General features: G+C 32.3%; 3 protein-coding genes and 1 long non-coding RNA gene across 5 annotated transcripts; 2 read left to right on the forward strand and 2 right to left on the reverse strand.

Moving 5' to 3' along the window:
* Window positions 1–1065: 1065 nt before the first annotated feature.
* On the reverse strand, window positions 1066–7986 carry LOC137820933 (protein POLLEN DEFECTIVE IN GUIDANCE 1). The gene is made up of 11 exons (XM_068625275.1): window positions 7183–7986; window positions 6354–6505; window positions 5992–6095; window positions 5428–5516; window positions 5241–5314; window positions 4410–4560; window positions 4137–4304; window positions 2367–2464; window positions 2159–2281; window positions 1702–1770; window positions 1066–1612 (listed from the first exon to the last, which is right to left on the reverse strand). Exons 1-11 carry the CDS (start codon window positions 7727–7729, stop codon window positions 1406–1408), a joined length of 1782 nt encoding a protein of 593 aa, XP_068481376.1. The 5' UTR covers window positions 7730–7986; the 3' UTR covers window positions 1066–1405.
* A 3637-nt stretch (window positions 7987–11623) lies between these two features.
* LOC137822050 (uncharacterized) lies at window positions 11624–12727 on the reverse strand. The gene is made up of 2 exons (XR_011082915.1): window positions 12604–12727; window positions 11624–12529 (listed from the first exon to the last, which is right to left on the reverse strand). It is a non-coding gene; the product is annotated as an uncharacterized lncRNA (long non-coding RNA).
* A 311-nt stretch (window positions 12728–13038) lies between these two features.
* Window positions 13039–15718, forward strand: LOC137822049 (manganese-dependent ADP-ribose/CDP-alcohol diphosphatase-like). Its single transcript, XM_068626945.1, has 2 exons — window positions 13039–13297; window positions 14360–15718. The coding sequence occupies exon 2, from the start codon at window positions 14376–14378 to the stop codon at window positions 15339–15341; it is 966 nt and encodes a 321-aa protein (XP_068483046.1). The 5' UTR covers window positions 13039–13297; window positions 14360–14375; the 3' UTR covers window positions 15342–15718.
* An 8168-nt stretch (window positions 15719–23886) lies between these two features.
* On the forward strand, window positions 23887–26585 carry LOC137821610 (manganese-dependent ADP-ribose/CDP-alcohol diphosphatase-like). Of its 2 annotated transcripts, XM_068626290.1 has the most exons (3): window positions 23939–24110; window positions 24231–24469; window positions 25324–26585. In XM_068626290.1, the coding sequence occupies exons 2-3, from the start codon at window positions 24428–24430 to the stop codon at window positions 26305–26307; spliced, it is 1026 nt and encodes a 341-aa protein (XP_068482391.1). In that variant the 5' UTR covers window positions 23939–24110; window positions 24231–24427; the 3' UTR covers window positions 26308–26585. The 2 variants fall into 2 exon arrangements, with proteins under 2 accessions (XP_068482392.1, XP_068482391.1); XM_068626291.1 differs by lacking the exon at window positions 24231–24469 and having other exon boundaries at window positions 23887–24110.
* Window positions 26586–27722: the final 1137 nt, after the last annotated feature.

Below are 27722 nucleotides of genomic sequence, written 5' to 3' on the forward strand. Positions count from 1 at the left end.
AAATAAAAAATACATTTACCGTAAAATTTTATTACAGAAAAGATAAAATAAAGATATGGTACTTCAATCTAAAACGGAAAATCTACCAAAATAACTTTATTATTTTTCTAGAGATATGAGTGAAACTGAAATATAAAGATATTAATGTATTAAAAGATATAAATTTATTTGCACAGTGAATCTTAATTAATTTGTACTTAATTTTTTTAACTGCGACAAAGTATGATATATGTATTAACTTTATTTATTATTTAGAATTAATTTTTGTAAACTACATGCTTCATTATTTTTAGTGTTTTCTTAATATTTTTTTCTTTTTAAATGCTGAGAGTTCCATCTTTAAAAGTAAATTTTTATTATTATAAAAAAAAGTGAACATCGAAACTTTAAATTCACTAATAATAAAAAAAACCTACATGGACCCAAAATGTACAATAAATAATATATGTAATTATCTTATTTTCATATAATAAATAAAATTACATAGAATTAAAATAAGTGTCTCCAGTTAAATCCAACTAGATCGCCATTTTTTTCTTAATTATTTAACTTCCTTAACATTTATGTCTTTAAAATAGATACAAATATTCGTAGATACAAAGTTTAGTTTCATTCTAATTCTAATTAATCTTCGAACTTCGTTTCCTTTTTTTTTTTTCAAGTAAATTACTTAAACACCTTGATTTTGATTTCATATTTAACTAATTCTCAAAAATTATTATTTATAACTATTTTCTTATATTCAATATTCATAGTGTTGTTCTTCTTAACTTAGACACACTAATATATCATGTCATTTATTTCCTTTTCTAACAGAAAAAGTTAAATAAAATAAAAGTTTAAAGTTTCTTAAATTAACATTATGTTTTTAAAATCGTTAGCCCTTAAACTAACAAAAGAACTAAACATATGTTGATCAATATCTTTTCAAAATTGGAGTAATTTGATCAATATCTTTTCAGAGACTTATTTACATTTTATTTAGTTCAGAAACTAATGTAACATCATTCAGTTACAATACTTATTAAACATATATTTTTTTGAATAGTTAAATTTGGAAAGAGGTAAAAAAGATGTGCTATTGTTTTTATTGAGTAGAGGTGATTACATTTCATTGAAACTATGCAAGCCTATATAACACTGTATTATTATTTCTGTAATAGTCAAACTATATATTGCTGTCAAAATTGAAAAGGGAAACCATCTATCGGTTCACCTTCAAGCTATAAATCAAAAGTACACCTTCCAGATATAAACCAAAGTTGTTCCCGTTTGTGCCACGCACCAATGATAATTCGGAGTCCAGTATTCCTGAATGTTATCTCCGTCTGTGATCTTTCAGAAAATGTTCTTTGGGTCGAGTGGACACGTTATAACTCAAACACTAGTATTTTCTCCTTCGAAACTAATCTTCATGAAAATGATGTTTCCTCCTTCTGCAGCGATCAACATACCAAGTGGCATGCTTCTGTAAGCCCATGCCAATAAGGACCTTGAGGCTTGTAAGCATAACATAGGTCATTGCTGAAAAAAGCAGAATCCAGAAAAGCCTCCATGGAAGGGGATTGTTAGGAAGGTTTGCAGAATATACTGGAGTGAGAACTCGTATAACCTAAGAATCAGTTATAAAAGTAAAAAAGTGCACAGATAAACTAAAAAAACAGAAAAACCAAATGGACATTTAAAATCTTATATACTTACCACGCATGCTGGGGCAAGGGGGACAAAAGTCAGGTTTTTCTTTGCGCCCTCAGTTTGCATATTTAAAGTCTACAGAATGGAACAGTCAATGTCAGGCGTATATTCTTTGGAAAGCTCCATCAAAGACAAGGAACAAAATATTGTCATAATATGACTTAAAGTTATACATCACTCTTGTCAAAGTCATAAGTATCTCTCAAGTATATTGCTGTAACAAAACAGCTTATCTACCTTTTCCCATCAAAGCATGTATTCCCAGGATTTCGAAAAGGCAATTATGGTAGAATCACGGAGAGTCTTTGTGCACTCAGTTGTGTTGCTCATAAATTCACTCAAGTTTTCAGCTTTAAGTTGAGATTTGAATGAAAATATATCAAAATGGTTCCAGTTTTTCACACCTTAGTAGTAAACAACCAGCATACTAAATATCCAAAAACATGAAGTCAGATGATAATACCTGTTTACAAAGATCTTCAAGGAACTCAGAGTATGCAATGGGCTTAATGTCATTGAATTTCGCAATGAATGAATGCTTGATAATATCAATAACCATTTCACATACATAAACCAAGAGGATATTCTGCACCATCCAAAATATGAGTCAGGAACAGGATTAACAAAACTTCTTTCATTAATATTATGAGCTAAAGTATTTCCAGACTTACAATGAGAAAACTTTGAAACCAAGGACCCTCTGCCTCCAGAATATTTTGAGCCAAGACGAATAAGATAAATGATGAAATGTGGAATCTCTCTACGGAATCTGCTTGTCACCATAAGGAAAGGGAGGAATACAATATAGTAAGAGGTTACAGGAAAAATGAGAAAAAAGAAATTATAAATAATGCAATTGTCAAATGCAGAACAAATATCTTGACTCTCGCTCATAATCATAAAAAGAATTGGATAAAGAATAATCAGGAGCTAATATTAGATAAACATTATTATATAGAAAATTTACACTAATATAACTTTTACAAAATTATTTTACCAACGAGCTATTTGGTCCAGGGGGTGGGGGTATCCAATCCTCCTAACAGAGGCTAAAATAAATGGAGATGTTTCTTTCCTTTCATTTTCATTTTCCTGTTCTGAACCAAACACAAGTTTTATTAAAATCCCTCTCCTCTCCTCTCTCCTCATAGCCCACACCCAACAGTAAAATAAATTGCAAAACCTACATACAAACAATATTACTTTTAATGTAGAAAGTAGAGCAAATCCCCAGAAAATAACAAAAAAATAATCATAGCTATTGCAGAAAATTGCAAAGAAAAACAAGAGCGGAAAAAAAATTGAGGTGTAAGTTACACAGATGAGAACTATAAAATATCTATTATAATTTTAAGTAACCAATAGGATGCCTTAAAGTTATGGCTTTAAATAAAATAGTTTAATTTCTATAATTTAAAAAAGTTTTTGTTACATCACATTTTAAAGAAATTCATACATTTTTTCACACGTCCAAATATGATTTTAAACCTGCTAGTGTAAACATTTAATAAGGTGATAGTGCAGCAAATCCTTGTCTAAATTCAAACTAAAAAGAACTCAAAAGATAGACAAACAAGTTTATGCACAAACCATGTTTGGTACAGGGGAATCACAACTAATTCTTTATTATGCAAAAGACTTAAACGGCATATCCATAATTTTCTAGCCGCTAGGAACTAGCAAACGATTCCATCCATATACCTCAAGTAGAAATTATATGGAGCAAAGTAAAAGGGAAAATGTGTTTTTAGTCAATATCCTTTCGGACAAAACTTGGTTTGATCCCTATACTTTCAAATAGATGAATTAGTCCTCAAAATTTAAAAAAATATGAATTTAATCCCTCCGCCAACTTTGTGGCTGTGAACAACCACCCTCTAAATGCTATATTTAAGAGTATGAAGAACTAATTTCGCATATTTTTAAAAGACAAGGACAACTTCACTGATTTGGCAAAAAATATATGGACCAACATATTTATCCTAAAGTTAAAGTTCATTCCTGTGTACAAATTTTCATTTTAATTCAAAAGACATCACATCGGACTCTTGTTTGAGTAACAAAATATCCATATCAATTAAATCAAACTATTAAAAGCAAAGCTTTCTCCTTAACATATTTATGTGGCACAGGGGTAAGGTGCCAAAGAAGGAAAAAAAGGGATACACGTACACCCTATTGATTGAAATACCACCGTTCAAAATAAAAACCACTCACTTCAAAATTCAATCATCAAAACAATTTTACTTGGTTGACATTATCAATAAAGTGAGGCATATAACCCTGAACAAATCAACTATTGTCAAAACTATCACATATAATATTCTGAAAATGAGACCATACAGGGCTGCTTCCACATGTGAATGAAGAAGTAAACAACAGCATCCCAAGTAAGCTGGAATCCAGAAGAAAAAAAAAACATTATAGGAAAGATAACTTACCAAAGTAAACTAAACTGTGAACATTATCCATGCTGTACCGCTTAAACACATTGCTTTTGATCTCAGCAAAATTATTTGACACCAGCAATGCCAACAGAGCGTTGTTGTGAGCAACTATACAGGTTGACAAAGTGATTGCCTGAGCTAGTAAGATAAAAGAATGAACAAGTAAGACCAGTCAAGGAATCAAATCACCGACCATTTCTTAATTTGCCTTCACAGAAGAAAAAAGTTAACCAAACAACTGGGGGAAAAAACAAAGATGAAGGATATTTGAAGCAACCACAGCTAAAGCTTGGTCCGAAACAAATCTCCAAATCCAGAATCTAATGCTTTCATGGGGGCAATTTGCAAGTCCTTCAGCAGAAAGAAATAATGTTTGCAACACATCCCCATTAAAACTTTGACATAGTTTATCAAATATCTGCAAGAAGTTGACAAATTAACAGTATAAGTAACATTTTCAGCATTATGATTCACAACACTTATGCAATCACTAGGGAACTAAAAAGAAAATGTTATAACATTATGTTTAAATACCAGAAGGCTACTTTCAAAAAGCTATTAAAAAATCATTTACACAACATCCATCCTACTACTTTCATCACATTTTCATTATCTCATCTAGGCCTCTGCTATTTGAGGAGATAGTAAAATTTTCAAATACAGCAATATTTTATCTCATCTGATGTCAGAGTTTCACGGTATACAAATTAACTACAAAGCAAAATTTTATCATTCCATATTCTTTGAAATTCCTTTACTTTGTCACCATACGATCTTGCTCCCACAAACCTTATATAATATATTTTTTTTATCAGCACCTTATATAATATATGATATAAATATAAATAAAACTTAATTAGAATGCACTGAGATTTTTACACTTTCATCCAACTATGGATTACTGCATATGGTAAAGATTATTTACTTCTGAAATGATTACTTTAGGGTGGTTTTTAATTAGTTGATAGTCTAAAAATTATATCCTAATAATGAATCAAAATTAAACTCAATAACACATAAATATTCACGTTGGTTGATATCTGGCAGTTTGGAGAGCTATTTATTCACCATAACCCAGACTAATAAATTTATGCTCACCTCTAAAACATTGTAGACCACATATAACTTTATTGTTCCTTGACCACGGATCATATGATATATTAAACTGATATCTGTTGCAGCACATTTGGAAAGATAAATAAAACAAATTAGCAAAATATTAAACTTGAACAATACAAAAAAGAAATGATATTACATATACTCATGGAAGCAGAAACCACTTTACCTGTCCGCTGCAAAAGAACCACTCCACAGGTCATAATAAGAAAACATCCAAAATCTGAAATTTCCATTGTTGACAACCTCTTGAACTGCCTGTCATACGCAAGATTAGTCCACATTGTAATACTACGTAAACCATGATATACTTGCACAAATTTTAAAACATTAGTTGAACTAAAAAAGATAGTACAAAGTCAAAGCACAAGAACATGTAGATTCTGTAGGAGAGATTGGTCTAACTTATTCAGCTAACTTCGAATCAGGGACTAACAGAACCCAGATACAAATTAGCAACTAAGACCTATATCACATAGAATGTCAGCTGAACCTACTGCTAATTTGGAAGGGTGTGGTTCATGTAAAATCACTTTGTTCTGTCATCAAAGATTTATGACGACATCTGAAGCACTCTAAGATTGTAGTACTATACAAGCACTGCTTTGTGCTTACATCACAAATCTAAACTAAGGAAACAGGTGCTGTAAGATTAATCTATCACCGTATTCCCCACATGCATTCCCAACGAAATTTTTATTACAAGGGAAGAAATTAAGGAAATGTGACTAACCTTGTCTTTAGAAGCCTCCAAATGGCCATCATGATCCTTGCAGGCATAACAGTTAATAATGAAAGAAATGAATCGAAGCAGACAAAGAAGCCAACATCTATAAGCTGCAATTGCGTTCCACGTTCATGATACAAAACAAATGTAGAATGCCTTAATAGAAATACACAAATAGATTGGCTACTATAAATTAGGTAGAAGGTTTAACTTTACTTTTCTTTCCCAAAAACCTGTGAACTTATACTGGTTATTTTGAAAGTAAATACAAGCAGCTCAACCTGGAGTATCCATAGATAATAACATCACAAAAATATAACCAGAGTACTTTTTATTTCTCTCCTTTTTGATAAAGAAAGGAAGTATACCAATTCACATCTCCAGGGCAGGCGGAAGATAGTATCATAAACTCTTTCTCGTTCTTTTTCATTCCCAAGAGTTGTTGTGCTCCGTAAAGAATTTCCATTGTACATTTCCTCCAAAAAGTATGTTACAGGAGACTTTTCCACTGAAAGCAGGCCTGACATCAAAACACACCACCGCAAGGTTAATTTGGCAGAAAAGAAGAAAACATGGCACAGGTAAAAAAAATGACAGGGTAAGAAAATCAGGCAACATATCACTTCAGGTCAAAAGAACTACGCAAACCGTTTACCTAGTTCTCATTCATAAATTAGCAGCTGAAGCCTAATAAGAAAAAAGATTAAACTTATATTCTTGATTAAACTGCCCATCTATTTTCACTATCAGGCAAGATTTCAAAAAACTGTCCGGCACTGCAATTTCAGCAATAATTTTAAGGTTTTTTGCATCTCCGGAATTGCAAATGTTGTCACATTTGTCTGGAATTTTCTATACTGTTAAATTTTTTAGGGTCTCTATTACTGAAATTGTGGCCGCATTTGTTCTTAAATTTCTACACTTCAGAGATTTCAACAAAGCCTAACTTAAAATCTTAATGTATGAATTATTCAGTCAACGTTTGCAGTATCCGATTAGCCATGCCACCAATTCCATAACAAGTAGGGACACAGAACCAACCCCACGTCTATTTTTCCAGCCATTTCCCCTTCGAAGTCGATGCATAATTTTGTTGCAACACATTTGGTAGCATTTTTTGTAGGGTCAATTTTTCGAAAAATTATCGCAATTATAATCATGAGATGCATGCACAGCAAGGACCATTGTACCACTCACAATTCGGATCTTCCGCCATGATACGCTTCCAGTCCAACGACTCCACGGTCTCCAATTTCGTAGCCACATTCCTATCAGGCTCGTTCGTCGGTTTCTCCACCGGACTCCCCTTCACACTACCCTCCTCCTTCTCATCGCGCACCACCGAAAACGCCAAATCATCGGAACTCCCACAACTGAAGTTCCTCTGCCTCAATTTCCCAAAATTAAACCCCTCGATGCCACCGCGCACCGCCGTCGGAACCTCGCTCTCCGACTCACGCGCCTCCACCACCGCGCACACAGTCGCCTCACGCACCTCCTCGTAGACGACGCTCCCTCCGCCAGCGCAGTACCTATCAGCGTCGAGCTCGATTCCGTTGCAGGCTCCTCCGTTTTCCAGAGGCGTCATATGCGGATCGACGCAATCCGCGCGATCAAGAAGCTTCTTCTTGCGCTTGGAAGCTCGGTGCCTGCGCTTCCTGCGGCCGTGTTCGCTTGGATCCGATTCGCCATCGACACCGAGAACCTCGAACGAAATTTTTCTGCTGCCGTTTCGCAGCGCCATGGCAGAACGAAACGGAATTCGCAAATCGAAGATTGCGAATGACAAAAATGGTTATTGTTTCTCTACATGTCACGAATTGGGTGGTGAAATTGCGTTGTTCGCCTGCGCGATTCAATCGTCTCTGCAAAAAGTGCAAACAAACCACTGTCTTTGTTTGTTTCTTGTAGTACTCCAGCTTTTGTTCGCGCTCTCATCTCACTCCACCACTGCTTCTTTTATTCATCACCCTATCACTGGCAGTTAATCTTTTCAATCACAAATATATTCACTTTTTTTTTATTCTTACTATAAAACTGCTTTCATTTATATTTACATCACATTAAATTATCTATACACTAGTATATGTAACCCTTTTCAAACGCCACTCTATTTTAATCTTTTTTTTTTCTACCCTAATAACTATTATATCAATAAATTTTTAATTCTATTAATTATTTTTTATTACCATACAAAAATGAACACACACGTGTAATAACGTCTCTGTCTCTATATATTGACCTTTCTCATTCAATTAATAAATTATAATCCTTACTTGCAGAAATGGAAGAGAGATACTACTCTGTGATGTGTTCAATTTTTAAATTGTGTACAATAAAGTTAATATAAATTTTTAAATTTTAACTTACTAAAATAAAATTAGATAAATAATTACACTATAAATGTTGTTGTGCCTCTTTTTTTTACATATCTCTACTGTAACTTGTTTCTTTTTAACTAATTTTGTTTCCTTATTATGTTAATCATTATTCTAATTAGGTAATTTACACTAATATAAAAAGAGATTAAAAAATTGTAATTTTTTTACAATTTTATCCTTACTCATTTTGATAATTACTTCTTTTCTTAAAAAACTGCTTTTTATTTATTTTGGTAACTATCTTTTCAACCTATAAAGCAAGAAACGTATCAAGGAAAACGTTCCAGAAACTACAAGTTTTGAATTTTATTTTTTTATGTTAATGGTAGCATTTACTAGGTAAACATTTAGGGTGTGTTTGGATTGAGGAGTAAATATGTGAAAATTTGAAGGAATGAATGTGTGAGGATGTGAGAAGAAAGTACGAAAAAAGTGAGATTGTTTGGATTTGGTATATTAGAATGAATGTCTGAAGAAAGTTTATAGAAGTTTTGTGAGTGATATGAAGATTATGAGAAAATTTTAATTTTTTTTTAAATTGTTAAATGTTATTTTACAAATTTCTCCCTGTCTATTAAAATTTGTTAATAATGAAATGAGTTATTTTAATTTAAAAATAAACAACTTTCACATATTTCGTGGATTTAAAAATTAAAATTAGAAAATAAATATATATTAAATATAAATATATATAATTTAAAAATTATAATAAGAAAAAAATGTATTCAACAAATTAAATAAAAACAAAACTTCAAATAATTTTTTAAAATATTAAACATGCATTATAAAATTAAAAAATAAATCAGAAAATAAATCAGATCTTATATAAATAAAAGATGATATTTTTTATTATTAAAAATCCTATAATAATGAAAATAAATAGAAATTTCTAAAAAAAATTATAACGTAACTAACAATAAAAAATAATTTAATAAAAAACTATTATCAAATAAATTACTAACTCATAAACATAATAATTATGAAAAAAATATATTAATATAAACGCAACAACAAATTAAATAAAAAGATAACTTCAAATAATTTTTTAAAAATATTAAATATATACTATAAAATTAGAAAATAAACCACATCTTATATAAATAAAAAAAAATACTATTTTTTAATATTAAAAACCCTTGCAGATGAATGAGGGTAAATTCAGAAATAACACACGATGTGGTTTTCCCTCTACATCTCTTGATTTTGAGGGAAGAGGATATTATATCCCCTCCTCTTCTTCCCTGCAAAACCTTGGATCCAAACCACTTATATTTTCTCACCTTTTTTCTTTGTGAACAGTACATTCATACAAACAAACAAAGCCTTAATGGGTAAAAAAACAATAAGTGCTCCAAAAATTTAATAATAATCTATACATATATCTATACCTATATATAAATGGGATTCCCCACTTTAACTACTCTAAATATTTTTCTATTTTATCCTTGTTTAATATTTTATTTTATTAATTTATTTTGGTTATTTAGACATTTTATAATTTTAGAAGTTAATAAAGCAATTTTTTAATTTGTTAATTTTATTTTATTTGTTCTCACTTAACTAACTGTGGAAAGATTGGTACATTAATTTTATTGTGTTGTCACCTAACTAGCAAGAGAGTGGAGAGATTCGTTACTTTTTTGTTTATTTGTGGTCACTTAACGGGACGAAGAGTGGAGAGATTGATTCTTCTATTTTAAAAGACTTACCATAAGCAATTTTGAATGTAAAACAATTTTTTAATTTTTTATCTCTTATTTTATCTCTCTCTTTCCTCAAATCTCTTGAAACTCAATAACATATCTCTCATACACATAAATTTATAACACAAATACACTTAAAATATCCATCAAACCACAACATATAAAAAATTACAAAGCATGGATTCAATATAGGATTACATCAAGTTTGTTTCCCTTCGTTATGTGGCTTCTATTGGAACCCAAGGCCATTGTTTTATATGCAACAATGGACTTTCTATTGAAGAAGAGCTTTGATGACTCCAAATCTCCATGTACTGCTTGAAGGAGTTGCTTGTAGCTTAGTTGGGTGTGTTCTGGGGTAATTTGAATTTGTTAATTCACTCTTAGTTTGAATCCAAAAGCGGGTTTAACTCAAATATTTTCAAAAGAGTGTTTTATATATGAAGAAGCAGAAAACAACCAGTTGTTTTATCATTTCAATTGATTGTTTCATACTTAAGGTTTTTTAAACTGGTTTTGGCATATTTGAACTTGGTTGACTTTGCTGTCAAACCAATTCAATCGGTTGTTTCGACAAAACAACCGACTGTTTTTTTAACTACCTTAACAAAATTTTGTTAAGTTTGTTAAATCTGCTTTAAATGTTTTCAAACTGATTTGTGTTGAATAATAAATGCTTTTAACTGCTAATTGAAAATGTATTGTTATACGCTCATAGCAAAATGTTACAATATCAGTTTTTTGAAATCAAGTTTTCTCCAAGATTGGTTAAGGCTTTGGATTTTTCTCTAAGAGTGAAGTAGGACTTGCTGGGTACTTTGATTTGATTTGTATCAGGTGTGATCAATCATATTTCTTCCTTCAATTGTATTTCTGTAAGGACTTGTGTTCACATAGTCAGAGGGTGTTCTTATATGTGGTGTGATTGTGTGTGCCAAAGGAAGTGTGTGTTCTTGAGGGGATCAAGATCACCTTTTTAGTGGTTGTGTGTTTGTAATTTGGTTTTTGATTGCTTAGTGGATACCAAAGGTTTTTGGGAACTAGATGTAACTCTTGGTATAAGAGTGAACCAGTATAAAATTAAACAACCGATTGAATCGCAAAGCAAAAACAACCGGTTGAATTTCTGGAATTCAACTAAAACTGTTTTCTACCTTGCATTCTTTGATTCCTTTGGTTGTGATTCTTCTTTGATTCTCTTCATACCTTCAAAACTTTCGAAAAATGTTCAAAAACAATTCACCCCCTTTTGTTTAAGGCCTACAATTCTAATAATTGTCATCAAGAGGTAGGTTCTTGAAAGATATTCAAGTTGATCAAATTTTCTGAATTGATGGCGGATAAACTACCTTTGGGGAATGTGCTTCTATAAACAGACAACCACTGTGTTGTGGTGTGAATTACCAATTTTGTAAGGTATGAATGAAAATCTTTGTTGAATATATTGATAAAGGCATTTGGAATGCAATTAAAAATGGACCTTTTATTCCTATGGTTGAAGATGAAAAAGTTATTTCTAAAAAAATCTTGGTCTCAATGGACTGAGCAAGAGAGTAAGAAAACTCAATATGATTGCATTGCTAAGAATATTATCACATCTGCTTTAAGTTCTGATGAGTTTTTCAGGTATCTCAATGTGAGTTTGCAAAGAAAATGTAGGACACTTTTGAGGTGACTCATGAAGGAACAAATCATGTGAAGAGAGCAAGAAAACACACATCTTATACAAGAGTATGAGATGTTTAGAATGCAGAAGGGTGAAACCATTGTTGAAGTGCAAAAACGGTTCACTCACACTCACACAGTAAATCATCTTTTGAGTCTTGGAAATTCTTTTGACAAAGAAGAATTCAACATATGAAAAGAAGAAGTCAAATCTATGTCAATGAAAACTTTAACGTAGAAATCTCTAGATATCTGCATAATGCTGTCATCCAAAGTCAAAGATGTGCCAACGCCCCTGACTCTAGATTTCTGCATAATGTTGTCATCCAAAGCCCAAGTTGTGCCAATGCCCCTGACTATAGAGAAGATGACTTTAGATTGTCAATACTCCAAAGACGGTCCATGGATCTTAACTCAAGTATGTGCTTTAGTGATCTTCGTAGTTGAAGAGACAAAATTCTTAGACCAAGCAATAACCCTTGAGAATCCAGGTGAGAATTGGCAAGAACCTACATCTAATACCCTTCTCATATCCTCAAGGAAGGCAAATTCGAATTCATAAGGGTTCATTTTCCACTATCCAAGAGAGCTTCAAGCAAGATTCAACTTCTTTCATAGATCCAAGTGAGTAATCGCCTAATCACCTTTAGCCAAGATATCCCTCCATGAAGGTGGTTATTTCAAGCTTCAAGACTAACAAAAGCAATCTCTATTAAGACCAGGTTACCCTTGATACAAGGAGATAAAAGTTGAGACAAGGGAATATCTTGGAACCCAGCAGATGCAGCAGACATCCTGTTAAAAATCAAAAATCAAGAAAAGCACATGGAAAATCATAAAACAAAAACGTGCACCCACAAAAGACACACCAGCAGCGGTGCCTTCCAACAAAAATTCACCCCAGGTCACCCAGCAAGCAGTGTCTATGCACAATAGGATGAGATAATAACTTCCATGATAATGATAAGATGATTCTGATGGTATATAGATCCATATTTGACATGATTGATATTTTTTGTTATCTATAATTTCATTAATTTTATATTTTATGTATGTTGTTTTACTTCTTTAACTATTATTATAATTATTATTTATCTTTTCCAATGTTATTGTATTTTCTAAATCGCTTTCATAATCTTATAATACACCATACCACAAATCATTGTTTTTATTATGTCCCCACAATTATTATTATTATTATTATTTTAAATATAGAGAGGTCAGGATAGCCTTTGAACATGTTTACACTAATTATATGAGGAATGAATGTATAGATTTGGTGGAGATTACTCAAATTCAATACTATTGCGTATATATTTATTTCACTTTCTATTTATTTCCATGTAAAGGGAATAATTTTAGAATTTATTTTGTGTGTGAAAGTAGGCGAGCATGTTCCAGGAGAATGAGCGAGAGTTGTGAATGTACTAACGTGCTTATTTATTATTTAATGTATAATAATAGCTTAACACCAGTTCTATATGTCGGACAACTAAGCCGGAACAACTCATTCTATTGGCGTTGCGTTTTGCAGCTTCTGCGTTTTCAACAACCACTTAATCTGTACGTCCCTCTAATCCCTCTCTCACCTTATTTCGCTGTCCCAAACCAACTTCTTCCTTCTTTCTTTCTTTCAAAAAAGCAATTCATTTTCTTAATCCAATTTGGGGCTTTTGGGTATCTCAATCTCCAAAGCTATGTCTAATAGATTATCCAGTGCTGCCTCACATTTATTCAAAGTCTAGATTGTTAAGTAAACATTCTTCTACTAAAATTTAATCCAATGCACAAAAATGGATTCAACATTATGGCTAAACCAAAATCCTTGAGGCAATGTACTCAATATAGCCATTTTTACCAGCTGGTTTTCCTGTTATAGCTGAATTGTGCTTAACTGTGGCGTTTTTTTCTTGAGACATTGCAAATAATGCTGTTAAGGTTGAACCTTAATCTAATACCATATACAATTACGGGATAACCGGAAATAAAATCCATGGTTTGATGACTTTGTTGCAGTTAGCAGATAATAAGAATTCAAAATACAATTATTCAAATTCAAATTTTTGCTTCTGCGACAATAACCTATTTTTGTTTCTTATACCGCAGTTTCTCCTGAATTATGTGGTGACGAACCCTAATTCGTTGAATTGAAAAGCTTATCTCTGTTTCCTTCGTCGTATTTTTTAGCCACTAACCTTTTTTCATCTTTCCAAAACTCAGAGTAAGTTCTGAAACTCCCCTTCCTAATCATCCTCAGGAGTTGGGACCTCAACTTTGCTTTGCATTCATGCAAATGGGAAAGAAAAGAGAGCTTGTTCATCTCATATGCCTGTTGCTTTGGCTTTCATTCATTAGAGTCATTGGCCCTATGCAAGGGGGAGGGGGATGAAACTACTCTTGTTTTGATAAGAAAATGTCAGGATTCAGATAATTTAAAACAAGCCAAGTTAGCAACCCAAAAACACGCTTGTTTTTTGTTTGTTCTGTGTATTTTCTCTCTTCTAATTCTCTGAATGATTTCTGAGGCTGAGAAGGAGATAACCTTTTCCTGTTTGTGTGACCTTAGATAAGATTGCTCTTGGAATGCCTACTTTGATCACTTTAAATGTTGAATGTATATGACAGGGTCAGGTAGAGAGACATGGTGCTTTCTTCTAATGGACTTGCTACTACACAGCCACTTTTTTCTTTTGGAGTGATTTCTGATGTCCAATATGCTGATATTCCTGATGGTCGCTCATTCCTTGGTGTTCCACGGTATTATAGGCACAGTATTCTTGTGTTGCAGAGAGCAGTTAAAGAATGGAACACTGATCAGAAGCATAAGTTTGTGATTAATTTTGGAGATATTGTTGATGGGTTTTGTCCGAAAGATCAATCTCTTAGTACTGTACAGAAAGTTGTGGACGAATTTGAGGTGTTCAGGGGGGGACCTGTTTATCATATGATTGGCAATCACTGCCTATACAATCTCCCTCGCAGCAAGTTACTTTCGTTATTGAAGATCCAAACTCTTGATGGCCGTGCATACTATGATTTCTCACCAGTGCCTGAATATAGGTTTGTAGTTCTGGATGGTTATGACATCAGTGCCATTGGTTGGCCCCAAGATCATCCAAAAGCATTGGAGGCCTTGAAAATCCTGAGGGAGAAGAATCCAAATGAAAATAAAAATAGTCCAACAGATTTGGAGGGGCTTGAAAGAAGGTTTCTCATGTTCAACGGAGCCATTGGAAATGAACAGATGGAATGGCTGGATGGTGTTCTCATGGAGGCAACAAAAAAGAAGCAGAAGGTGGTTGTTTGTTGCCATCTGCCTTTAGATCCTGGTGCAGCAAGTGAGAAGGGACTGTTGTGGAACTATGATGAAGTAATGAACTTGATACATAGATACAACTGTGTTAAGGTATGTCTTGCTGGACATTATCATAAAGGAGGGTACTCTATTGATTCTCATGGGATACACCATAGAATTCTTGAAGCTGCTTTGGAATGTCCTCCTGCTACAAATGCATTTGGAAACATGGAGGTCTATGATGACCGGATATCTCTTGTGGGAACTGACAGAATGAAAAGTACAGACATGCATTTTTGTCCTACAAGTTAGTTTCTATGACTTGATGTTTTGATGCCTTGGAAGAAGAATGATTCTAAATCATCCTTCAACATCTTTTAATTGGTCCTTCTTTGCTTATACTTTGTTTATAAAGAACTAGGAAGATTCCTAAGAAGATATAACATTACTATTGGAAGAATACATATTATCTTTTATTAATCATTGGTACAGTACCTATGATCTTGCTCTATTCTACCCAAAAGAAGTTTCAGTTTGAAGTAACTTAGTTGAGCTGGTATACTGGTGATTTGCAGGAATCAACCAGGGTTTGTGCTCAACATGTTCCTTTCTTTTGAGAGAGGCAAGGATGCAGGCTTTACATGTGGATTGTGATTGATTTTATAAAACTATTGTGTGCCTTTGCTTCATTTCCCATTTCTCTTATTTTCAACTTCTTTTTCCATTTCTATATTATTTTCAACTACATTTTTATTCTTTTTCCATAATTTCTATTACTGCATTATTAACTATTTCAAGAAAATCATGTTTTATGGAGAAATTAAAAAAAAAGGATTTAATATTTTATAGAAAATTAAGAGTGTCCCGTAATTATTTTGGTACCTTAGTGTTAACAAGATATTATAAAAAATAATTATTATATATATATATATATGATTTAGAAAGATATATAATAATGTGATTCTTTTATACATATATATATATATATATATTAAAACACTCTAAATAAATAAAAAAGTAATTCATAAAGTGAGACTCAATAAAGAATCTATCTAACAACCTCATAAATATAGATATTAAAATGTACAAAAACACATATATAACCTTTATTTTACATCTTTCCATACATGCTTTTAGACATAATTTCAAGTCTACACCTGAATATATTCGTGTACCTAATACATTAATACCAAGATATCACATAGACAATGATCACAGGTCACAGGTATACACTGTTGAAAAAATCTATAAGAAACTCATAATTCTAAATTTATGCAATTTAACAGTGAATCACATAAATCCTTCCATTCTTTGCGATATATATATATATATATATATATATATATATATATATATATATATATATATATATATATATATATATATATATATATCACAAGAATCCATGTTATCAAGATATTCATCAAGGAATAACTACAAACATCTTTTAAAACACTTATATTAGTATTTCCCTCCAGAGATTTAACACCTAACACTTTTAACACCTTAGGTATGCAACCTCGACTACATGAATAATGGTAGGTTTAAAGTATATCCTTACCTAGACCTAAACATGTGTTTCAATTCACTCCCTCATACTCCAATATGTGATATGACGATACGATAAATCCTTTTAACTTCTCACCATTAGATATCTTAGTCTATGTAATTTGGACCACTAATGAAGCTAAAGAATCTTTGTTACAATATAAATCTTTGTTTTATACACATGAACAATCATGGTTCACATATCATCCCAGATTTTTTACCTCAAAATCACACCTCATACATAAGTATGTCATTTTATGTATGTATGTATATATTTATATATGTCACCATGATTGAAGTAAAACAATAATCACCCAAACATATAATTAAACATTTCTACATAAAACACAACTATATACAAAAAATACAATCAGACAAGCCAAGTAAAGATCACTTAATTAGAGATATTAGACAATATTTTTGCTTGAGCAAAAATAGTTCCACTAAGCGAGGGTATCAAATGAAGCACTTAATAGAGTGAATTAGACTATACTTCAATTAATCACATTTGTCTTTGTTGGAGCAAGATCATCAAACATTAATCTCATCAAAGCGATTTAGACACAATTGTCTCAATATTAACACCTTGATACTTAAACGTAACTATCTCCTTACATTTTTCTAAATATACTTCGATCTCAATTCACTGCTCTTTCTTTCAAAGTTGAGAATTGATTTTACATACGTCTCAATACTCGATGGAGGTTTGGATTTAGACATATAAAGGTAAACCCTAGTTATACAAATAAAAACGAAGGTTTTAAAATTGACACGATCATGGGAAGCATCAGATGCACACGAAAATGATGTTGTTCGAATTCCACATGCTTATTGGAAACGTTAGATACACATGCAAAAGACGTTATTTAAATCTACATGCAACTGAAGAACATCAGACACATATGCAACCAATGTCCTTTAAATTCCTCAGGTTACTAGATAATGTTAGATGCAAATGCAATTGGTATTCTTCAGTTCTTCGTTGAAGAAATTTACTCTTACATGCAACCCAGAACTTCATACCCAACATGCAACTCACAAATTCAAACTTAGCAAGCAAAGAAAGATCATGCTACAATAATATTTGCATAGAAAAGACTCTATTTTTAAAAATTATTAATTAAGACTTAACTAAGGTAGCTTCCCTTACCTAAAATTTATGTTCTTGAGCTACTAAATCGGGTGAGAAAATGTCCAACGCCTAGAGGCTATATCGATGATCTTATTCAGTCAAGATGATTTCTAAAATCTTCCAACTCTTGTCAGGCTGATTCTCCCTGTACCATATTAATTCTAATGTGCACCCAACATAAAATTTAAAACTCGAAAGTGTTCTTGTCATTTTTGTTTTAAAAAAAAAGGCTGCAGAAGAGGTGTTTTACTGTGGTAGAGCATTTTAAGTGGAGGTGGTGGTGGTGTAATGGGTTGTTGTGGTGGTCGAGCGAAGTCATTACTCTTAAGTGAGGTGCAGTTATCTTCTGAGGTAAGGAAAACCATTTTCATTTTGCTTTTTCAGTTGTAAATGGTCTTTCGATCTTACCGAATATCGAGATCTGGAATGTCATTTACGTTTGCTTACAGATGAAGAAATCCATAAGTAGTTATTGTGTACTCTGAATTTCCAAATTTGGAATGAGGTCATTGGCTTCTGAATGTCGGCGTCCGGAAGGTCATTTATGTTGTCTAGCTAAGCTTCCGGATGACCTTATCTGGAAGTGACTTATATTAGTTTTGGACTTGCACATCCAGAACTCAATGATTTGGCTTACAAATATGGATATCCGGAAGACAAAGGTTGCCAATATGTGTTTTTTTTATGCAGTTGTGGCAATGGATACCATGGATTCATACATGAGAATTTCAGGGGAGATTGATCTGGAGGATGAATTAGATGATGTTGATCTCGAGTAGTCAATAACTTATAACGCGTTAGATAATGAACATAGGGCACAAGAGAGTAGTGATTCGTTTACTACAAATGAGGTAAGGTAAATTTTAAGCGTGTGAATTGTAGTTTATGAATGATATATAAGTTTGGCATATGTTATTGTAGGTATTTCGTAATCGAGATTAGTTGTTAGAGTGGGCAAGAAGGGTTGGCTATAGTTATGGATTTGTTATTGTTATATTAAGGTTAGATACATAGACGGGGCAACAAGGAAGGATGACATACGTATTATTAGGTTGTGAGAGAGAAGGTAAATACAAACAATATAAAGAAGATGTACATATCAGTTGAAGTAGAACTAGGAAATGTGAGTGTCCTTTCAAATTGTGAGGAAAATTGGTAAAAGGTGGTGAAAAGTGAATGGTTGAATTAATTTGTGGTTCTCACAATCATGATTTGATAGAGATATTGGTGGATCATCTGTATATTGCAAGGTTAAGTGTTGATGAAAAGGCTATGGTTAAGGATATGACTAAGACTTTAGTAAAACCAAGAAATATTTTACTAACCATGAAAGAGAGAAATGAGAAGAATGTGGTGACGATAAAGCAAGTTTATAATGCAATGAGTGTTCACTAAAGATCACAACGAGGTCACATAATAGAAATGCAATATTTGATGTTGTTACTGGAGCGAGACAAGTATGTGCATTGGTGTAGGTTTGAAAAGGTAACGATTTTCGTGCAAGATATATTTTGGACACACCCAGATTCAATAAAACTAGTGTCCTTTAACATTGTCATATTGATGGATAATATGTACAAAACGAACAAATACAGGATGTCGTTACTTGAGGTTGTTGGGATTACATCAATTGGTTTGACCTTTTTCGTTGCATTTTGTTTACTAGCAGCTGAAAAGGAAAACAATTTTGTGTGGGCCTTTGACAAACTTAAATGGTTGTATTTTAGAGTTGATGCATACCCTAGGGTGGTGGTTTGTGATAAAGATATTGCCTTAATCAATGCAATCAGAATTGTGTTTTCTGAAGCTTGTAATTTGCTCTATCAATTTCACATTGATAAAAATGTGAAAGCAAAATCTAAAATGTTAGTGCATCCAAGATAGGCATGAGATCAAGTAATGCAAGCTTGGGGATCTGTTGTGAATTATGATATTATTGACGCCTTTGAAATCGTGTCAATGTTTTTCAAGTTCTATGTTCTCCATGGCCTATATTTGTTGGCTATGTGATCGGTACATGGTTATGTCCACATAAAGAAAAAAATTTCAAGGCATGGGCGGATAAGGTGATGCACTTAGGAAACACAACAAGTAATAGGGTTGAAGCGACACATTGGAGCTTAAAGAGAATTCTTTAAAACTTCATGGGGGATTTATGTTTCTGTTAGGATTTGATCAACAAGATGATTATTTTACAACATAATGCAATCAAAGCTTCATTTCAAAAGAGTATGCATGTGGTCAGACATTGGTTTAAGGTTACAACATACAAAAAATTGGTAGGTTTTATGTCTAAATATGCTTTAAGCCTTATTGCCAAAGAGCTTGTTAGTGTTAAATCTATGGGTTTTGATAAAAATAGTTGTGGTGGATGTACTCATGGCCTTCCGTGTGTGTGTCAATTGACTTCATTAGGTGTAGGTAGCATGCCACTTAAATCAGTGCATGTCTTATGAACTCGATTAAGCTTTAAAGATATTATAACTCAACATTGCACATCTAAGTTATCAATTGAGAAAGAGTTTGAGGTCATCTCAAAGTGTTTTAAAGAGCTCGATATTTCATGTAAGGTTAACATCAAAACTAAATTGCAAGAGATTGCCTTTCTAGAGAAGACATCTATCTACGCACCATATGATAAGGTCAAAACAAAAGGTGCTGTAAAGGCTTATCCTACCAAATTCATGAGATCAACTAAGCGAATCCTTTCTTATTTTAAATATGTGGATTTCATACACTCACAATATAATAGTTGTGCAAGTAAAAAATGTAGTGAAAGACACATTCCACAAATTCTACCAGCACAATCCATTCATTTGCTAAACCAATTCCTTGTATACATTCTTGATGTTGTCGATGTTAAGGTTGATGATCATTGTGGATACCGTGTTATTGCTGCCGAATTGGGTATGGGAGAGGAGTTATGGACTGTTGTTTGAATGAATTTGTTAAAAGAACTAAATGAATGGAGGTAAGAATATGTTGAACTGCTAGGTGGTGATGAATGAATATTTGAAGAAGTCACTTCTTGTTGCCCACATGAGTTTATTTTATTTTTCTTATAATAATAATAATAAAATATTGCGTTACTTTTTTAGACATAGATTTATGAGTAGCTTTAGTGGTTGTATTATTAGGTATTCTTCTTCTTCTTTTGCCTGGCATGGGTTTAAAGATTGGATTCATGTTGTTTAGGATAATTTTATATGGTTTTTGGATGATGTTTAACAATCAATTTTTGAACTGATAAATGGTGCTCAGGCATCTCAAGTTGTTAATAAATTGTTGGATGATGTGTTATATTAAATCAAAGGTGATTTAGGTGTGGGATGGGAATTTGGAAGATTCCTAGTCAGGTTTTTGGATAATTTTCTGGTTTACAAGATATTTTAAAGAATTATTCTCTCAATATATTTTAATCCTTTGGCTTTGTAAATTTTCAAAAGATTGAGATTCAATTATGTTCTTCTTGTTGTTTATGTTCTTTGGGTGCACGACTCACCATCTTTTCTTTGGGTGCACGATGACGCTGCACCTTTGGAACTGGTTTCAAGACACGTTTAATTGTTTACTTGATAATAGTTTTATTGTTTTTTCTTTGCAGGTTCTTAATAGTTTTGGCACTACGCAAGTTCAAGACATTCGCTTGGCAGCTTTATTTATGTTATGGGACATTTGAAAAATAAGAAATTCTAAAATATTCAGTAAACTTTTTGTTCCGGTCGGAGTCGGATAATAACATGATGTTTCACGTGTTTCAATACAATAAAAAATATTAATAAGGTTAAATTGTATAAAAGATTATGTAAAGAGAATTGAAGGTAGTGAACAAGGAACCACGGAAGAAAATAGAGTTCGACCAAAGCGAAATACTGAATTGTTTAACCAAAGATTCTCTCAGTTCTTCTGTACAAAAAACACTTATTAATAACATGGCTGTCTCTATAAAGAATCTTATTAATAACATGGCTGAGAATGATTAAAAATACTTCTAAGAATAATATTGAAGAATTTGTGCTATTGAAGACGTGAATATTCATGTTTATACAGTTCCTAAAATTGTGATGGTTGTTTGGAAGTCTCTCTTGGTTGATTATGTTAAATATAATATGGACGGGATTGCTTATGATAATCTGATTTTGCCGATTGTGCAAGTATTTTCATAGATGGTAAGAAAAATATATGGGAGATTTTTCTTCTTATCTTGCTATCGATACAACTTTGAAGGTTGAGATTCTTGGTGCTATGCTTGCTGACAAAGGTAAGAGGTTGAAACTCTTTATGATTGGAAAGTGATTTCATATTAATGGTTTCTTCTTTTAAGAATCATAATAGTGTTCCTTGGTGTTATCCAGGTAGATAGAATTGTTGCATTGACATAAATAAATGTTTTAATTTTAAAGCTTCACATATTTAGATAAACAAAGTAAATGTGTAGACAATTTAGCCAGGATGTATATGAAGAATATTTTTTTTAATTTGATAGTTTTCCTTCTTGTTTTACTTCCAAAAATAGATTTAGATTTGGGTTGCCTGAATATAAATATTTTCTTACAGTTTTGTTTTTCTTTTAATAAATATTAATAGGAAGCATATGATTGATTGTTGAAATATAAGGTATCACTCTAATTTATGCCTTAAAAATAAATAAATAATGAGTTAAAATTTAATTTTATTATATCTTAATTTTTTAAATCATTTAAATTTATTTGATTTTTAAAATGTTATACACAATGTAAAGTGTAAATAAATTGAATTAAAAAAGTCATCCAATTTTTTTTTAAAATATAAACGTGGAGTCATATGTAACTTTAATTTCATTTTTAATTAAAATCTATATTTTTAACTAAAAATTATGATGAAAATGTTGAATTTTTTAAGAGTATTATATTTATATGTTGCAAAATAAGTTAAACAAAATATAGAAGAAAGTGATATATATATATATGATAGAATTTAGAAACAAATAATTATTAATAACAACTTTTCCAAATCTTACAATGTGTCACTTTCGTTTAATACTTTTGTTTATACTTTTGTTTAATTGTAGTGACACTATAATTGAGAACGAATGAGAGGGTGTCACTTTCGTTTAAATTCAGAGCAAAGATGAAGGTGAGGGAGAGGGGAAGAAAAAGTTGAGTGACTGAGTGACCTTCTGAAAGTTGAAGAGAAAAGAGAGATGAGTGAAGAAAAAATCACGTCATAATATATGAAATATCATTGTGCCCTCCCTTTTTCTTTACATTTTTTTGAATTAATTAATTTTATAGTGCACCAATGCCATGCAAGACACCATAGTTTTCCATTTCAGAGATTCCTGACCTTGGCACAAAAAATCTCTTTGACCACCATGAACATGATGAATGCCCAGTCTCAGAGTTGTTAGCTCATAAATAATGTTTAAACACTAACATTTCATTCAAATAGACTTTTGCACTTTTGCATTGCTTAAGTGGTTGAAAATTATATGTCTACAATTTTATTTTTTAATTAAAAATGATACCCTTTATCTATATTTTTTAAAATTATAAGAAAATATTGAAAAATGAGAGCATATTAAATAAAGTCAAGCAAACTGATAGAGAAGAGCCCAATGTCCCAAGAGTGGATGAGGGACTTCATAATGAACTAGGGTAATGCTAATAGTAAATGTTAATGGGCTCAGGTAAAAGCCAAAACCTAAACATCACTATATATTGGCTGCTTCTTCCTGCACCTCCATACCTTCTTGTGCCACCCCTATAAGACTTTTGTATTCCAAAAATACCCTTTTTAATATTCCGGATTACGTAATCCGAAAGTCTTTTCTAGATCCAGAATTAGCTTTTGGATTGTGTAATCCGGAAGTCTTTTTCGATTTGCTTCCGGATTACATAATTTGAAAGTCTTTTCTATACATAATATTAGCTTCCAGATTATGTAATTTGGAAGTCTTTTTTAAATGTGTGATTAGATTTCGGATTACATAATTCAAAAGTCTTTTCTAAATATGAGATTGACTTCTGAATTATGTAATATATCCGGATTATATAATTCATAGACTTATTTCAAATCCAAAAAGGTGACAAAAAAAAAGGATAAAACAATATTTTCACATTTAATATAAGGTGGCCGAAAAAGATACGGGATGTAGAGTCATATATATATTATATATATACATATATAAGTGATTTAAAGCAGAAAACCTTTTACCCTAATATTAATTCCCCGAGTATAGCCCTAACACAAACGGACACAGAAAAAAAATTTCCCGTTGACGCACCTGGTCATTGAAGATTATTTGTTTTAAAATGCTTTAAGATCGATGGTAGAGGTAGAGTACCGTTCCTAACCTTGACGCTATTGCTGCCCCTCTGTTTTCAACAAAATATTTTGGCGTTTCAAATTATTTAACACTGGTACGTCCCTCTATTTCACTGTTCGATTCTCTTTATGTTGCCCTGAACCCAGGCCAATTGTTTCTTTATTAGTGTTCGCCAAACGTACTTATCAAGATTCTTACCAATTTGGGCTTTTAGGAAAACTGAATTTCTGATGTGATGCCAAATAAAGTGAGGTTCTAATTAATTCAACAACTGATCTTTTTAATTCGAGTTTGCTCATCAGCTGGTGTTCTTGTTGTCATCGGCGAATTAAGCTTAAGATCTGCTAGGTTTTCAAATATGTTTCATGAGTCACAAGGCTGTCAATAATTCATATGTGATTGTGATTCGTGATGGTAGATTCTACAGGGTGTTTTTTTCTTAATGGATTGCTGGTATGTATTTTATATATCCCGTGCCTCTGATCTGCTGATAATGATTTCAAATTGCGGTTGCTGTTGGTGCACTTTAGTTCTGCGAATTTATTCTATGGTTGCACTAAATATAATTCATCATGACATCAATCATTTTGAACATTCTACATGTCTTGTCCTCCCTCCCAAATTTCACCAATCCCTTCTAGAGTCTATGTGAATAAACATTTTCAACAGAAACACTTCTAGAAAAACTAAATAAGAAGAAAAAAATAAAATATTTTTTCTATGAACTAAAGTTAACTTGTGCGTTAGTTAAAAATAATCTTTTTGGAAAAACAAGAAAGTTTTTATAAACTAACTTATATATATATATATATATATATATATATCAATTTATGAAGAAATTTTCATTTTTCTTTTTATTTTCTTCTATTACAAGTGCTTGTAATCAGGTTTATCTAATCAGAAACCTTAGATATCTAACCCTTTAATCAAAATTCCCTGTAAATCTACAAAATAAAGAAAGAGGAGGAATGAAAAACGAATTGTGTGTGAAGATGAGGAATGGAAACTGCATTTTCTAATCTTGGACTGATGAACTAGACCACATGAAGACTGTTATACAAGTGAGAGGGGTTTGGAACTACTTTTGATAAGAAAATGTTAAGAGCAGATAATTTGAACATAGGCGAAGTTAGCAACTCAACATTTTGCTTGTTTTTGTTTGCGATATGTATTCTTTACCTTCTGATTCTCTCAATAGTTGTTGAGGTGGAGAATGAGATGACGGGTTCCTGTTTATGTAAATTTAGATCAGATTTCTCTCGGAAAGTACTGCTTTGTTGAGTTTATAAATGTTTAATGTGTAATAGGGGCACGTAGAGATAGACGCCATGTTTTCTTCTAATGGACTAGCTACTACGCAACCGCTTTTTTCTTTTGGATTGATTGCGGATGTCCAATATGCTGATATTCCTGATGGTCGCTCATTCCTTGGTGTTCCACGGTATTATAGGCACAGTATTCTTGTGTTGCAGAGAGCAGTTAATGAATGGAATACTCATCAGAAGCATATGTTTGTGATTAATCTTGGAGATATTGTTGATGGGTTTTGTCCCAAAGATCAATCTCTTGGTACTGTACAGAAAGTTGTGGACGAATTTGAGATGTTCAGGGGGGGACCTGTGTATCATATGATTGGCAATCACTGCCTATACAATCTCCCTCGCAGCAAGTTACTTCCATTATTGAAGATCCAAACTCTTGATGGCCGTGCATACTATGATTTCTCACCAGTGCCTGAATATAGATTTGTAGTTCTGGATGGCTATGACATCAGTGCCATTGGTTGGCCACAAGATCATCCAAAAACTTTGGAGGCCATGAAAATCCTCAGGGAGAAGAATCCAAATGAAAATAAGAACAGTCCCGATAATTTGGAGGGGCCTGAAAGAAGGTTTGTTATGTTTAATGGAGGTCTTGGAAAGGAACAGATGGAGTGGTTAGATGGTGTTCTCCTGGATGCGACAAAATTGAAACAGAAGGTGATTGTCTGTTGCCATTTGCCTCTAGATCCTGGTGCGGCAAATATGGATACACTGTTGTGGAATTATGATGAAGTAATGAATTTGATGCATAGATACAATTGCGTTAAGGCCTGCCTTGCAGGGCATGATCATATAGGGGGATATTCCATTGATTCTCATGGGATACACCATAGAGTTTTTGAAGCCGCTTTGGAATGTCCCCCTGGTACCAATGCATTTGGATACATTGATGTGTACGATGACAGGATATCACTAATCGGAACCGACAGAATGGAAAGTACAGACATGCATTTTAGCCCCCCAAGTTAATTTGTATTACAGGATGTGTTCTTGTTTATAGAAGTGCCTATTATCTTTTATTAATAGTAGAAGAGTACCTATGATCTTGTTCTAGTCTTACCTAGAGGAGTTTGTCTTTAAAGTTGGAATAACTTAATTGAGTTGGTACTGGTAATTTGCAAGTTCATATGAATTAACCAATATGTACTTAAGATGTCCCTTTCTTTTGAGAGGCACGGATGCAACATTGCTGATGCATGATGCTTTGGGTCAGTATTGTTATTTATCTTGTTGCACAACTTCCTCAATTGCTTGACATAAATTCATTATAGTACCAACTTGCTTCATTGCTTGACATAAATTCGTTCTGATACTAACTATGAAAACAAATGAAATATCCACTCAATTAGAATTGATATGATGAGTTCATATAGTCACTCAATTGCTCTCCACAAGTTACTTAAACCCTAATCTCTTAGTATAATGAACTAAATTTCTTTATTAAGAGTTAATTCCTTGAACACTTAATAAGCAAACTTGCATTTATAGCAAGGGTTTAAGACAAGTAATGAGTCATTAGGTATTTTGTTTTGGTTCTAGATTACAAAAGATATTTTTTAATACCCAATGAATCAAATATCAAGCTATGAATGCTCAAACCACAACAAGCATTAAGCATAGAAACAAAATACTAACATTGAATAAAAAGAAACACACGTATAAATAGTACCAAATACAAGAGAGTTTAGTTGCTTACATCTAAACCTAACAAAATAAGTTTAACTCTTCATTGTCATGAAAGCCTAAAAAGAAAAGATAAACTATAGAGGAAGATGGAGAACTAAGAAGGAGAATGGGGGACTTTAAGGAAACCAACCCATCTTAAAACTAGCGAGAATCTTTTTTTCTAGGAAAAAGAAATAAGCTAAAAGTGTCATGCCATCGAAAATGTCTCCTAATGCTAGATATTCCACATTGGGCACATGCATGCAGAAGCAACAAATGTATCAAGTGACGCTAAATACAAGTCGTGTGGCACTTAGCGTGATATGAGTGGTGCTCATCTCTAGTAACAAAAAATCCTCTTTGATTTTATGGGGATGAACATGAACCAGGTGATTCCTAAGCAAGCTATCTTTTAGAGTTCTTGTATTAGACTTCCTTCTACATTTTAATGGATTTCCCTCTTAATTGGCTAGACTCAAGGGTTTCTTGTTCAATCGCTTGACAACAAATAATGGGAATTAATGGTATAATTAGATGAGAGTAATCAATATCTAATTATTTACAAAATAAAACCAAAAGGGGACTAAGTAAGTTAAAAGCTAAAGAAGAGTTGGTTTTTAATGTAAAATGACTAATAATAATGGTGAAAATTAACATTATCAACAAATGCACTATCAGGTAAGTTTTCTTAAGAATCGCGTGTGAAAAATTGTCAAATG

The sequence above is a fragment of the Phaseolus vulgaris genome, chromosome 9, assembly GCF_000499845.2.
Source record: "Phaseolus vulgaris cultivar G19833 chromosome 9, P. vulgaris v2.0, whole genome shotgun sequence".
In the NCBI taxonomy this organism is placed as follows: domain Eukaryota; kingdom Viridiplantae; phylum Streptophyta; class Magnoliopsida; order Fabales; family Fabaceae; genus Phaseolus; species Phaseolus vulgaris.

Bases quoted from the DNA above. Each gene is read 5' to 3' on its own strand.
- LOC137820933 (XM_068625275.1), bottom strand. From the start codon at position 7,729: ATGGCGCTGCGAAACGGCAGCAGAAAAATTTCGTTCGAGGTTCTCGGT. The intron at 2,465-4,136 runs GTAAGTTATCTT...GGTGACAAGCAG, and splicing joins TCACAGTTTAGTTTACTTTG to ATTCCGTAGAGAGATTCCAC. The intron at 1,771-2,158 runs GTATTATCATCT...TCCATTCTGTAG, and splicing joins TTGAAGATCTTTGTAAACAG to ACTTTAAATATGCAAACTGA.
- LOC137822049 (XM_068626945.1), top strand. From the start codon at position 14,376: ATGGTGCTTTCTTCTAATGGACTTGCTACTACACAGCCACTTTTTTCT.
- LOC137821610 (XM_068626290.1), top strand. From the start codon at position 24,428: ATGGTAGATTCTACAGGGTGTTTTTTTCTTAATGGATTGCTG. The intron at 24,470-25,323 runs GTATGTATTTTA...AATGTGTAATAG, and splicing joins TTTTTCTTAATGGATTGCTG to GGGCACGTAGAGATAGACGC.